We start from the raw sequence: 15,820 nt of genomic DNA, 5'->3' as shown, positions 1-15,820 counted from the left end.
CTTAAAGATTAGAAGAAATATCTGTAAGAGAAATGTGACCTGGGAGTCACCAGCACATAAGTAGTTTTTAAAGTCACAGCTGGAGGGATCACTTCCAGAACGTGCAGAGATCGGAAAGCACTCAACACTTAAAGGACTTGTTAAAGGCCCTGAAATATATTTATACATCAAGATAGATAGGACCCTGGAATGGAAATGCTGGCTATCTGCTGATTCTCCTGATCCTTGGAGGGAAAACATGGACCTGAGAAATGGTGTCTCACTTTCTACATGATACTGTTAATAGCACAACACAATCTTCGTTTTGATCCCTACATTCCTGAAGATTTTGTTTCCATATTGCTTTCCAAACCCTTATTAACACACTTCCTTGAAGTATTCTTAGTGCAATGTACTTGCATGAAAATAAGATCAAAACCCAATAAAACAAGACCACATTCCACGTGACATTGTACAAAAGCACCCCTTGGCTCCTGGTCTCATCACTTCAGCCCTTGCTTCATCATCACATCTCTTTTTGTAACTCTAACCCTTCTGCCTCCCTCTTTCACTTTAATAAGAACCCTTATGTTTACCTTGGTCCCACCTGATAATCCAAGAGACGGTCCCCATGTCAAGATCTTTATCTAATTACAAAAAGTTCCTTTTGCCTTTTGAGGCTCTGAAGATTGGACTCGACACCACTGGGGGTGGGTGGGAGGCACTGTCCCACTACCACAGGCCCTGGACATGACGCAGAGCTGCCTAAATCCCGGCGCTAAAGCAAATAGCTACATCTACATTTTGAACTATCAGATTCCTGGTTAATTTCTCATCACTTTAAAATCAATCTGCTTTCTAGAAAAGCCATAAGCAATTATTTTCAGTTGCACTTTTTAATCTCAATCAGCTGCAGCTGGTGCATGTCACATCATCTTTTATAGATGCCAACCAGTAACACTTTAAAAATGATTGCCATTTATAACCAAAAGAATGCCAGTTTCTTTGGCTCTGTTTTAATTTTTCTCCATCATCTCCTTTAGATGTGAATGCTCCATTCTGAGTTTGAAGACACAGAGGAAGCATATTTTAAAGATAGGAATAAATGATATGCACCCATCAGACTGGTCTTTATCATGGTATCCACTCATAGCTGAGCATAAAAGATGGACCAAAACTCACCAGCGGTTCTCTGTTTTTGACCAGGCGGATGATTTTCACTGAGTCTTCCTCATCGTCAATGTCATCAGGCATAGGAGGCAACACAGGATCATAATTCTTCTGAGCCACAGTGTCATGCACAGAGAGCAAAGCCTATCAAAGTCAAAGGTGAAAAGTGTTCAGTATAAAACCCTAAACACACCCAACTATGAGGAAAATGAAACCAATGTTCTAATTGTGGCACAGCAACGATAATAATGCAACTACTTGGAAAGGAACCTCTTACAAATTGGGCAAGGGGGTGCAGAACAGCAGAGGCAGCCCTCCATGGTCACTAATGTACAACAAGAATCAGCATAAGGCACCTTCTAAGCTGTGTATTCTCTGGTTCATCCAAGAAAGGTGGCAGCTGGGGGAGTGGGGAGGGGGTGTGTGTATCGGGGGTGGGTGGTTACTTTTGAAGGGAGGGTGAAAATGAGGCTATAAATACATGATCAATGGGCCAGCAGGAGACCGGGGAAACTACGCATGCATTTTTTTTTTCCTTTCCTTCTATTAGCAGAAAACACAAAAAGAACTGCTCATACAACTGAGTTTTCATTCTTCTGTGGTATTCTCACTTTTTCATGTTTAGTGTAATAGGTGACTAATGTGTATTAAAAAAAAAAAAGTATTTCTAGTCATGACTGTTATGGTGGTAAAAGTTCTCAAAACAACTGTATTGTCACTAGAGACCAAAGATTAGAAAAACATGACACATCAGTATATTTGGGGTGACTGGGTCTAGACTTTTAACTGATTTGTTTCCTAATCAGTATGATCCATCAGTTATTCCAGCCAGAAGCTTAGAAATCCTTGAAACCTCTCCTCTCAGCTACACTCCCAACATCCAGCCCATATTCTGTTAAATCTGCTTCTAACATGTATGCTAACACTTGTTATCTTCTCTCTAGTCCAGGGCAGAGGTTGGCCGACAATGCCACCTATTTCGTAAACGAAGCTTTGTTGGAACACAGCCACACTCATTCATTGACATATGGTTTGTTTATGTTGGCTGTCATGTTACAATGGTGAAACTGAATAGAAGCCACAAACACTTTTTACAGAAAAAGTTGGCATATCCTTGGTCTAGATCATCGATGCCATCATTTTTATCTGGGGCATTTTTACCTGGAGCCCCAGCTGGTCCAGCTGCATTCACCTTTGACTCATTTTCAAATCCATGACTCACAGGGTAGCCAGAGTGACTGTTTTGAAACTCAGAGTAAATCGTAACTGGTCTACTAGTAACTCCTGTAAATTTACACTGGTTTTGGGACAAAGAATGAATGAATGAAAGTTGCTCAGTCGTGTCTGATTCTTTGTGACCCCATTGACTAATACAGTCCATGAATGAAGAGCATGGGATGAAAAGCAAACTCAAACTCTGAAGCACCTTCTAGTCTTGTATTTGTCTCCAACCTCACCTTACCTCCACTGTCCTCCTCACTCAGCTTACATAACTGGCCTCTTTCTCAGAGGAGTGACTAAAACATCTGATTTAAAAGCAGACCCCCAGGTTACCTGATCTCATAGCACCATCTCCTTTGCTTTAACACATGCTCGTAATTTTTAACCACATTTATGTTTTGTCGGAGAAGGCGATGGCACCCCACTCCAGTACTCTTGCCTGGAAAATCCCATGGACGGAGGAGCCTGGTAGGCTGCAGTCCATGGGGTCACCAAGAGTCGGACACAACTGAGCGTCTTCACTTTCACTTTTCACTTTCCTGCATTGGAGGAGGAAATGGCAACCCACTCCAGTGTTCTTGCCTGGAGAATCCCAGGGACTGGGGAGTCTCGTGGGCTGTCGCCTATGGGGTTGCACAGAGTCGGACACGACTGAAGCGACTTAGTAGTAGTAGTATGCTTTTATGTATATATTTGCTATCTGCTGAAACAGAAGCTCTTAAGAAGGCAAAGAAGTGGTTTCTTTATTGACTATAAGCTTTCTTATTGACTATAATAATTCATAAGCATACTGGAATGTGAATCTTCAAAAATGTCTATGTCCCTGTAAATATCACCCAAGCAAGAAACACAACATTAACAGAACTCCAAGGGGCCCTAAGTATGCTCCTTCCCAGTCACCATGACCTCTATTTAAATACTGCATAAATGGAATCATAAGCAGATGTTTCTTTTTCCTGCTAATAAGTGAGATTCATCCATGCTGTTACTGGTAGTCATTCTGTTTTCATTGTTGTGCAGCACTCCAACATGTATATATTTCATAATTTCTTTACTCATTATGTCTCTGAGGGACACTGAGGTTGTTTTCACTTTTGGCCATTAAAGCAATTCTATTATGCACATATCTGTTGATGCACAGATACACAAATTCAGGTTAAGTGTATTTAAGGGTGTAATGTCTGGGTCATTAAACACAGGCAGATGAGACGAACAGGTTGCTCCAGCGACACTCCCACCAGCAGCTATGTGAGTTCTAGCTGTGTCTCAGGATCCAACAGTTTACAGTATTAGTTTAAATCTGACCATTCTGAGTATACAGTGGTATCTTCTAATGGTTGAAAGTTCATCTTTCTCGTAACTCATGATATCTTCTATGAAATGTTTGTTCAAGATCCTTGCACATTTTTCCATTCCATCTATCTTTCTCTTCTTGATTTGTAAGAGTCCTTTATAATATGCTGGATCCAAAGCTTTGTGCCATAAATACATTCTCTCATTCTCCCATTTGGTAACTTGTCCTTTCACTTTCTTATTAGCATTTTTTGATTAAAAAAAAAAGGATCCAAATTAATGAGCCCAATAATACTTTTTCCTTTATGGTTTGTGGTACCCAACAAAATTTTCAAAGGGATAGAATGAACAGCATCAAGATGACAAAATATCTGAAGAGATAATAGCTGCAGATTTCTGGCAGTTGATGGGGAATATAATCTAAAGATTCAAGAAGCAGGAAAAGTAAAAATTAACCCATGCTTACACACATTATAGTGAAAAGACAGAATGCCAGAAACAGAAAGTAGTTCTTAAAAATATGAGAGAGAAAAACACAGATTATGAGAAAGAAAAAAAAAAAATGAGAACTGAGTGACCAAGCAGCAATATAACTAGAAGATAAAAACACATTAAAAAATTATAGTCAGCTCAGAATTGTGTATCTAGCAAAAGTACTGTTCAAGAATGAGGATGGAAACCAAAGTGAAGTTACCAGGTACCTGCTAGAGAAAATTTTCAGAAAGAGATAATGAAGCAATGATTTTTTAAGACATTGGACATGAAATAAGAGAAGGACAGTGACCACTGAGAGACAGGAAATAACTGTGGGCCCTAAGACTGCCCAGCTTACTGTCTAGAGCAAGGTTCCTGGCTGTGTTGGAGGAGAAGGAACCCAGGTGGAATGCAGCAGTCTTCCTTAGTGGAGACAAGAGAGCTGGGAATCGCGGGAGGTCAAGGGGTTAAAGTTCTCAGCGAAGGGATGAGAGCAGAGTGAGCGACAGACACAGACTTTCTTGAGTCCTTGGCCAAGGCTTGTGTATGGACAGCTGCCAGAAAGGATTAGGAGAGTGGCTGGGAACTGAGGGCTGTCTGGGGACATCTTTGGATTGTCATGATTCAAGGGATGCCATTGCCACCTGGCTTCCCAGTGGTAAAGAATCTGCCTGCCAATGAAGTGGATGCAAGAGATGTCGGTTTTATCCCTGGGTCAGGAAGACCCCTTGGAGGAAGAAACAGCAACCCACTTCAGTATTCTTGCTTGGAAAATCCCGTGGACAGAGGAGTCTGGTGGGCTCCAGTCCATGGGGTCACAAAGAGTCAGACACGACTGAGCACACACGCATACACTGCCATCTAGTGCACAGAGGCCAGAGATGCTCCCAGGCAACCTATACCGTACTGAACAATCCCCGCCCCCAGATAATTATCTAGTCCTCAAACCTAAACAGTTCCGGGGCTGAGAAACCCTGCATGAGAGAAAACAATCCCTGAAGCTTGCACAGGGCAGGAATAACTCCTGTTCCCACAAGTTACAAGGAAAATTCTCACGATTTGCAGGGCACTGAGGAAAATTAGTAGAGGGGTACTATCTTCATAGTGGGAAATAATTAGCCCAAGATTACACAGTGCTAAGATCTCACTTAACACAGCTTAAAAGCAAGCCTCTGAAGGATCAAAATGTTTTCAGGTTACTTAACTGCATGATGTGAACTCAAGAATATTATCTATAAATATACAAAAATATCCAGCATCAAAGGAAGTAAAACTCACAATGACTGTCAGTCAAAAATTACCAGGCATGTAAAGAAAGCAGAAACTACACAATGGTGAAAAATATAAAGCTATTAACTAAACCCTGAAAAATTACACAGGTATTAAAATTATACAGAACTAAATCTTGAAATTACAGACAGATCACTGAGAAGAAAATTAATAGTTATAATTGCACTCTAAATGTTCAAAAAGCTAGAAGGGCTGAACATGAGACTTGGGATATACAAAAAATATTCAAATCAAGCTTCTATAGATTAAAAGGTACAGTGAATGAATGAAAAAAAAGTACACTGAATGAGATTAACACTTGTAGGCAAAGAATAAAACTATGTAAAATGAAACACAAAGAAAATATAATGAAAAATCATCAACACATGATTATTGAGCTGTGGGAATTGGCATCTTCAAAGACAGGAGAGGTTCTTTAAAAAGTCTGAAGAAATATGACAGAAAATACTCCAAATTTGATGGAAATAAAAAAGCCCAAATGTTTCAAAGCACAATAAACAGAAAAGAAATAACATCAAATTGCATAAAAGTAGTGAAAAAGGAAATCTTAAAGTCAGTCAAAGAAAAAAAACCACATTACATACAAAAGAAAAAAGATTAAAATGTCCCCTCACTTCCCATCAGGAACAATGTGAGCAACATCTTTAAAATATTCAAAGAAAACTACTGTCAACCTAAAATTCTATACCTAGCAAAAAACACCTTTTCAAAGCAAGGAATATTATGAACTTCTTAAAGACACACAGAAGCTGAAGGAATTCATCACCAGCAGACTTGCATTACCAAAAATGTTATAAGAAGTCTTTCAGACAGGAGGAGTAATTGCAGACGGGAACACAGATCTAATAAGCGCACTAGAATTGTTAACTATCTGTGTATTTATGGTAAGTATCTTGCACATAGTAAAAATAATCGTGAATGCTAATTGAACATATTTTAAAGTAGATATGATGGCTGGGGCTTCTGTGATGGCTCAGACAGTAAAGAATCTGCTGGCAATGCAGGAGACCCAGGCTCGCTCCCTGTGTCGGGAAAATCCCCTGGAGAAAGGAATGGCTACCCATTCCAATATTCTTGCCTGGAGAATTCCATGGACAGAGGAGCCTGCTGGGCTACAGTCCATGGGTCACAAAGAGTCAGACATGATGAGCAACTAACAGATTCATGATGGTTGAAAGGCAATGATAAAACACCAGCCATGTATTTTTCCTCCTTAGCATTGTATTTTCATATCTGGATTCCAAAAATAAAAAACTTTTAAGATTTACAGATATCAAGTTCATAATTTTTAACACCTTTGCTGCATAAGTAGTTTGGGTTAGCAACATTTTTATTTTGGACAAGTAAAAGTAACTTTGTTTTCCACTCTTCCGTTTTAACTAACTTATTCTTCACTATACAGATTTTCCTTTCAAAAGGCAATACCTAAATGAAATTGTGTTTCCATATGCCATAGCCACCAATCACAACTGATGGGTTTACCTGTTGCTTAGAAGAATCTGCAGGAAATGGAACACTGGGCTTTGTAACTCATCAGGCTCCTGAGCTCTTGCTGCCTTGGACCCCCTGGAGTCAATTCTACCTTCTAAGTATCTGTCAGGTCCTTAGAATTAAGTGTCTAACTCATAAGGATGAGTAACCTTGATTTATTCCTCCAGAAGGAAGCTTAACTTTTCCCTTCAGTATGCTTTAATGAAGTCTCGTCCATTCTGCATGCCCGGGCAATGAGTAATTTCTGGTAAGTGAATGTTTTGGAAAGCTAAAAAATTACAACAAATCTTTTTATTTTATTGCCTTTTTAAAAATCTACCGAATTTTCCCTGACTTCCTAAATTATAAAACCATGTTCTAGAGATGATGTCACCTCACTTTTATCAAAAAAGAGCCACTGAAGGACAATTCAAAGAGGCTGATTTGCCTTTAATGTGGTAACATGATGCTTAGGAAGTGCTTTTATTTACTGATGATTCTGCTTTCTCTGGAAACAAAGGCTCCCTCCTTCAGTGCCCCTATTTGGGTCCTTGCCCCTGCCCCACTGCAGTATGCTTTAGAGTCTGCTATATCTATGTGGCCTTTTGTGACACTACCATCACTGTTTTCTCAGTGGCTTCCTTTATACTTTACTTTTCCTGGACTTTAAGATTTGGACAGTAAGACTGGATTTTGTAGACACTATTGAATAACAATTATTAGTTGTCTTTTGTATATGGCAACTGATGAATTAAAAAATTTGAAGACTGAGTGCAATCCAATACAGGAAGCAGTACATCCTATTACTCTATTAATAATGTTGGGAAATGTATATGTAATATTTTTGTATACAAAAAGGAATGAAAGGTAACGCAGTCAGTTAAGATGAACTATCTCTAAAAGTATATGAACACATGATTTACAGAAGAAATAAAAAGTCACTAAGCATATGAATGGTCTTCACTAGGAAAGCAACAGATAGAGATTTCTATTTTCTAATTTAAATTCAAATCACAATTATGTATTATCCAAAATTGCTTTCTGTTTATTTCTTAAAGTTTTATCAAGTCACTTTGTTAAAGGTAAAAACTAAAGTCAAAGTAGTAGACTATTGGAAAGACTGTTACTGAAGCTCCAATACTTTGGCCACCTGACGCAAAGAGCCAACTCACTAGAAAAAGACCCTAATGCTGGGAAAGGCTGAAGGCAAAAGGAGAAGGGAGCAGCAGAGGATGAGATGGTTAGACAGCATCACCAAATCAAGGGACACCACTCTGAGCAAACTCTAGGAGCCAGTGGAGGACAGAGGAGCCTGGTGTGCTGCAGTCCATGGGGTCGCAGAGTTGGAAATGACTTAGCAACTGAACAACAACAAATAAACCAGCATATCTTATTAAAGGCAATATCATCAATCATTTATAAAGATGTTATTTCTTCCAACCTCATGTATGAATTTTTTTAAACCTTTTCGTGTGTGTGTGTGTGTGTCCAACTGTCCCTGAAGCTGCAAATGCTCTTCTTCTATCCCATGATTATGGTTCAGTTTTTATACTTCCATCTTTAATACATTTGGATTTCATTTTAGTAGGCCTCTTTCTTATTTTCCTTAAATAATTAAGCAGCTGTCCCAACACCTTGTATTGAAGCTACATCCAATTCCACCCATCCCCCACTCCCTTGCCTCCATCCTTCACATTCTTTGTTAGGACCACAATCAGGTATCACCCTAATTATTTCTACAGGCTCCCACCTTGGCTTCCTCCATTTCGGACCCATTCCTCTCATCCTGCCACCACCCCTCCACCCCAGGGAACTGCTGTGCATACTACACTCAAGACTGATGATGTCATTTATTCAAACCCCTCCAATGACTTTCCACTGCTCCTAGAATGAAATTCAAACTTTTGAATAAGCCCATAATTAGAAAGTCCATAGAATATATCATCTAAATAAGGAAAGAAGTAAAATTAAAAGGAGGCTGTTAATAACACTGGAACCAGTCTGGCAAAAACCAGACTGTCCTGGGCAAACCAGGATGTCCAGCCCTGACTCACAGGCACTGCTGTCCAGCTCCTGCCCTTCCCTTTTTTACAAGCTGTTGATCAGCCACACAAAGTCTGCTTTATACCCTCGAACTTGACAAATTATTTTCTTTGTGGGACTTCACATATTAGTCACTGTACTGAAACCTTTCTCTCTTCGCCTCCCACTCCTGACTGATTCCTGACTCTTGGTCACCTCACACTCAGTCTCCGGCTGTCACCTAGTATGGACCATATCCTCTGCAAGGTATTCTTCAACCCTGTCTCCATCCCTACGTGCTCCACACTATTTCTGGGTGTGCCCTCTTTTTACCCACTATTTCTCCTATCACCTTCACTATTCTTCATATGCGTTCATGTATCTTCCTCAAGGTGTATCTATGGGGACTGCACAGAGTGGGCACTGAATTTATATAAGAATAAATGAACAAAGATCCGACTCTGCTGACATTTACAAATTACTGAAGAAAGTTTAACGCTTTTCAAAAATGAATTGGCAGATCTATAGAAATCACATATTATCATTTTATCGTGGGCTCTATACTTTGTTGTATACATGAATGCTTGTTTTTAAAAAATCATTATGACTTAGGAGGTGCACTTCAGGTTTCCTTTCAGTATTGTGAATTAAATATTTTAACTGGAAGAGCAATCTTCAAAGAGTAAATAATTAGCTCCCCTGTCTCCCCTAATTAGAGAAGGAAATGGCAACCTATTTCCATATTCTTACCGAAGAATTCCATGGACAGAGAAGCCTGGTTGGCTACAGTCCATGGGATCTCAAAGAGTCAGACCCAACTGAGCAACTTTCACTCACTATTCATGTACACATGTTATATTCTACTGCGCCTTGTTTTGCTCTTAGAAAAAAGAAAAAAAAGCAAATATTTTCATTTGTTCCCAAGACAAAAAGTATTTGATTGTATTTTGAAATAGCTTAAAACTTATTTGGGAACTATACCTCTTAAAGTAATTACCTTCAAAAGAGAGATTCAGCATGACAGTGGTTAGTAGAAATGATTTCAAGGAAAGTAATATTAAATGTTAGGGAAAACTGCAAAGAAAAATATTTTCTTCTCAAGACTGGTAAACTAGAAATTGTCACTATTGACTGTACCATCATGGGTCTGCAACGTTTCCTGTTTTCTACATGCTATTTTCCTACATGAAAGGTGAATACACACCTTTCATGCTGACTTCTCACCCATTCTTTAGCCACTCTGTTATATAAATGTGAACATAGACAAAATCATTCATCTGAGGTATTTTTGCCATAACAAAGTTTAAGCACTCGATTATAAAGTTTCATCCAAAGGTGTTGCATGATACCATCATGAAGGGAAGAAAACCCACATTTCTCTTCCTCCTGGGGTTTGTTTCCTTTCCTCCTGTGTGCCTCCCTTTTTGCTCACACAAAGCAAAACTCTCATTACCAAATGTGTGTGGGGTTTTCTCAACACCACGCATTTTCCATGACGCCAACTGGGGTCCTACAATTCAACCCAGTTCTGAGTTCATCCTCTGGGAGAGAGCACCAGGTCACCACTTCAGGTGGCCACCTGTGCTTCTGGTCAACCCACTGTAGATCCGAGGTTCCAATAACCCCCTCCATGGGTTTGAACAATTTGCTCTGGCAGGTCACAGGATTCAGGGAAGCACTTACATTTACCAGTTTATTAAAGGCTACAATAAAAAGACATAGATGAACAGCCAGATGAAGAGATACACAGGGGAGGGTAGGAGTTTCTGCCCCATGGCACTGGGTGCATCCCCCTCCTGGTACATGGATGTGTCCTGAGCCTGGAAGTTCTCTGGACATTACACTTTGGGGCTTTTGTGGGACTTTCTTATGTAGGCATAATCAATTCGTCTATTATGATGCTTCCATGTTTGTAACATGAAGTCAAACTGGGGAGTGGGATAATCATCACTTAGAACTCATGTGAAAATGAAAGCTTTGTTCCCCCGCCAAATAACCATTCACTTTATAAAATCTTTAATTTCTAAAACATAATTGGTGAGAGAGTAAGGGTGAAAATTCTAAGCTTCTAATCCTGGTGTGGTCTTGCTGGTGACCAGCCTCCAGGTAGGAGCCGACCCAGAGTCACCTCATTAGAACAAGAGATGTTCCTATTGCCCTTATCACTTAGAAAGTTACAAGGTTAAAAAAAAAAAAGAACGTTACAAGATTTTCAGGAGACCTGTTCCAGGAACTGGGTCAGAGACATATGTAAGTACAACAGACACTCCTAGTGCTCTCATCACTCGGGAAACTATCTAGGAACCTGGGGCAGACACTAATATACACACATCTTCTATTACCTCATAATCAACTGAGATCCAACACCCCTCTCTCCAGCCAAATGCCAGTTTCCATCCAGTGAAGTGAAGGGAAGTGAAATCGCTCAGTCGTGTCTGACTCTTTGCGACCCCATGGACAGACAGTAGCCTGCACCAGGCTCCTAGGTCCATGGGATTCTCCAAGCAAGAGTACTGGAGTGGGTTGCCATTTCCTTCTCCAGTTCCATCCATCCTAATTACTAGTTATTCCATGTTTTGTTTGCTGGGGGTCAGAAACATTCCTCTTTAGTTTCTAAAATTCAAACCAAGATAATACTCTCAAAAAGGAGCTTACCAAGCACCTCAAGGCTACTCTCCCTATGCTCTGATTAATATCAACTTTCCATGTACAGAACATGGAAGGGCCCAGTGAAGAACTTTTCAAAGCATTCAAGAATCTCCCCTAAGCTCTTCACTTTCTGTGTACTCTGTCTTCAATATCAGGCAACCATTCTACAGTAATAGGATCTTTCTTCTTCTAGAAATAAATGCTTCTCTGCACCAGCCAATTCATCTCACATCACTGATCATAGTTCATTTACCCTTTACAGATATACATTCATATGCTTTATATTTGCTTATATGGTTGAGAAATCATAGGCCATACATGTTCTCACTTTATGTATTATTTAATACTTTCTTTGAATATCAGCTTAAGACCATATATAGCACCGCTGCAAAGGAGATTTTTCAAAAAAGGTAGAAATCATCAGTTTTTGCATTTGGGTGGACATTTTCATTCAACAGTCTAGAAATGCTTAACAGAAATACGAGATACCTGATCACTTTAATTATGTAATTACCTATCTATATGTTATTCTGACCCCTGAACAATATTTCACATACAAGTACATTAGTTATCAAGTCCAAAACGTATAGGTTATGTTGACCAATCACAGCTGGAGGAAAAATAAGTGATAAACTTGTACCAAAAATGGTGGGGAGAATTAAGATGGATCTACCAATATTTTACTGGAAAACTGCTTTGCTCTGTAAAATAGCAGGATGCATTAAAACACAAATTGGTAGAGGAGGGCGCAGAAAATGGAGAGGAAGCTGGAGGAGGAAGAAGAATGCTGACAAGGTCCCATAGAGAAATAGATATTGTTGTCAAACACACTGGCACACCATTAACTAGCCAAGTAAAACAAACCTACACAAAATCACTTAATAGGTTCTGTATCCTGTACTCTAAACTTCATTTAAAAGAAAAATGACCTTGAAGCTCCATTCTGTTTTCCAAATCATATGAGCCTCCCAATTTAAGTATTTTATAGATTGTCACAACATCATCATCAAAAACTCAACTCTTCTTCCTTAACGGGATTAAAGTGATTAAAATACTGCGCACTATTCAAAAACACATTTACTTGAAAATTGATGGTTGAAACAAAATTCATCTGAAGTCCCAGAAAGTGGCCCTTTTTGGAGATATTTATTACAGGCGTCACACGTCCTCACCTTCACATTGGGTTTTGACAGTAGCTTCAACAGCTCTCTGATCTCACTGTTTAATGGCTTGTTCTGAAGCTCCTCCGCCAGCTGCATGGGAGATCACATCAACATGAAGAACAGTTAGTGAGAACAGGGTGTGCTCCACCTGTGACAACTGAGAAGCTATCTTGCTACTTTCCAGTGATTAAGCTCAAGTCAGCAAGAAAGAAAACAGACTATCAATCACTGCTCTTCTTTTGAGGCTCTTAGTAGCCCTGCTTTCAGACCCGGCTCTTGCTGAGTACAACTCAAGAAATCCTATCAGCCAGATCCCTTTCTGATTTATTGCAATGAGGGCAAACCCCAGCACTTCATCTGCAAAATGGTCCTTTGCATGCAGACAAAGGACCACTTGTAAAAAGGACTGGATCAAGCGTTGACACCGTAAAGAGAAAAAAAGGAAAAAAAAAAACAGAGAAAAGAACTTCTGAATGAGGTGGTGAAATCTACAGGGTTTCCAAAAACCCACAGTAGCTTGCTGTTTAGAGCTGGGGTAAAAAGAACGAGAATGCCCCTAAAAGAGCAAATGATCTGAAACTTTTATTATGTTTACCTACACAGTCTGTTACATATAAAATAGGTTAATCATAAAGTGACTTATAATAGCTTGACAACTATGCTGGTCCTACAAATCCTGACTGTTCTCTGACCAAGATTATAAATTCCCATTGGCCGCTTCCAGCTAGAGAAAGGAGCAGAGCTTGGACCCTAGCTGGTATTCTTCATTAAGAGGGCATTTTTAATCAAAATATCTATGCAATCTTAGGCTCTAAGAAGGATCATAACATTTTCATAAGAAGAAAAGCAAGATTCAAATAGGAAAAAAAAAACATTCAAAATACAAAAATGCAGCACAGAATGCAAAATATGTACATATATTTTCATTTAAAAACCCTTCTCAAAACACTGCATCAAATTTCCATTTGTCCCTATAGTTTCCAGCAAGCTAAAAAATTGTTCTTATCTCTGGAAAGGACTTTTCTCTAAATGAGGGGTGTAATAATAAATTATACACAGAAAATAAAACCAGATAAAATTGATATATTCACTGAATATATTTCAAAAGGTACTTTTCCTTTTTCAAGGTAACAATTTTACAAACTTTTTAATTTACAAAAAGACACAAAGGGCTTTTTGCACTTTTAAACATTTAAATACACTTCTGAAATGAATTACAAAATGCTAAGATTGTATTTACACAAAAATCTCTATTTGAAAAATAGTGCAATATGTTGTAACATGATCGGGCCTCAATTACATTGTTTTATAAATAAATAGTTCCCCAAACCCTCAACAGTAAATGTTTTAAAACTGGTTTTCCCAAGTATCAAGTGTTTAGGTTCTGCAACGCAGAGGTAAGCTTCTTCACAAAACATGTATATTGCAACATCTTTGTAATCTTTGTAGCTACAAATGGAAGAAAAAAATGTTTGGGAACTAAATAGAAAATACACAACTTGGAGATTCACTATACAAGCTTTATTTTCTAAACTAGAATACACGGTACTAACAAAGAAAATCAACCTCTGAAGATGGTTAGTTTTTGTTTTTTTAATTATTATACTTATAGCTCTAATCTCTTACTAAACCAATCTATAGTTTGTTTTATCATAGTCATTTAAAACATTAAAAAACAGCAGGCTGAAAGGTGTCACTAAAACCAGCTTCCACACCACATGTGCTTCTTGTCCAGCTTAAGTGTCCCCTCCAGTTTATCCAGGTCTGTGCTCAATTCATCTGAGTCCGAAAGTTAACAGTAAGAAACAGCAAGTTAGTTCCCTGTCCCACATTTAAAATAAAATTATAGCTACAGGAAATTAACTACTCCATCAATGCCAACTGCAGCTCAAATTTATTTTTTGGTTATGAAGGTAATTTGGAAAGGTCTCACATCCATAAATCATTACCATGCTTTATAATCCATTTTAAAAACAACCCTGTCTTTTTATGCATTTCATCCGCCTCATTCCTATGCTAGCATCTGTCGTTTTCAGGACTGTCAGCAATAGAGCCATCTCATTTGTCTCTATTTCTCCAAAGCATTTCTCTTGCCTGGGACGTTCTCAGACACTGACAGCTGATAGCATCTCTCTCCACAGAGGCACAGCCTAAAATTTCTATCCTGTAGTTACCAAAGCAGGACCAGAGGGCAGCTCCATGCAAAATCTTTAAGATAGGAAAGTGAAGGAAAACCAGCCTAGTGTCATGTAAACTCAGTGGTAAACTCAGGCCTTGTAGAGGCATCTGCATCTTCTTTCAGTTTTCAGTCCCAGAGCACATGCATCTGTCTGCACTAGGATGAGTCCTGCCCCAGGGGGCCGCGGAGGACCAGTCCCCCTGAGCTGGGAAGGGACACTTACATCATCGGCCAAGGCTGCCGCGCCCTGGAGGATGGGCACGGGGTTCTGCTTCTCGTAGTAGTGAAGTTTCTCATGAATCTGGAAGAAAGGCAAACGAATGTAAGTTCACCTGCTAGCGAACCACCTGAGACATTTACACATTCTGATCATTTCAATAGAAACTGGTCTACTGAACATTTGAGACAAACATGTTTCTATAAACCCACAGATGACAATAGGTGTGCATAACTCATCTAGTACAACACTTCCATGTTTGTAACATGAAGTCAAACTGGGGGGTGGGATCATCGCGACACAGAACTCATGCGAAAATGAAATCTTTGTTCCCCCCAAATAACCATTAGTTTTATAAAATCTTTAATTTCTAAAACATAATTGCTTCAATACTTTGAGCAGTGGTCGTAGGTTATATTCCTGCTAAAAACATAAATTATGATAAAAGCAAAGCAAGAAACTGGCAGCCACATCCTGACAGTTGGTGTGTAATAACGGCCCAGAACGAAGAACCAGGTGACATGCAGACGAAGGGCCAGCCCTTCAGGAGGACATCTCACCCAGCACAATGCTCCTTCACTCCTTTTTTTTTCCCCTGCACCCATTCAAACTTCTACAAAACAAAGGGATTTCTCATAACTAGAGACATCTCTCATAACTATTCAGCTTCAGTTTTTCATTTTGGAAAACCAG

The 15,820-nt window shown here is 39.2% G+C and overlaps 1 protein-coding gene across 1 annotated transcript in view; it reads right to left on the bottom strand.

Annotated features, from left to right (window-relative positions):
* The window catches only part of MPP7 (MAGUK p55 scaffold protein 7), a 216,549-nt gene that overhangs the window by 65,450 nt on the left and 135,279 nt on the right, over window positions 1-15,820 (bottom strand). The window contains exons 4-6 of the mRNA XM_070472173.1: window positions 15,134-15,211; window positions 12,741-12,821; window positions 1,162-1,293 (exon numbers count right to left, since the gene is read on the bottom strand). Of these exons, the coding sequence (XP_070328274.1) occupies window positions 1,162-1,293; window positions 12,741-12,821; window positions 15,134-15,211 (291 nt within the window). The remainder of the gene's footprint in view (window positions 1-1,161; window positions 1,294-12,740; window positions 12,822-15,133; window positions 15,212-15,820) is intronic.

Source organism: Odocoileus virginianus, chromosome 9, assembly GCF_023699985.2.
Source record: "Odocoileus virginianus isolate 20LAN1187 ecotype Illinois chromosome 9, Ovbor_1.2, whole genome shotgun sequence".
In the NCBI taxonomy this organism is placed as follows: domain Eukaryota; kingdom Metazoa; phylum Chordata; class Mammalia; order Artiodactyla; family Cervidae; genus Odocoileus; species Odocoileus virginianus.
This window is presented reverse-complemented; position numbering and strand designations above follow the sequence as displayed.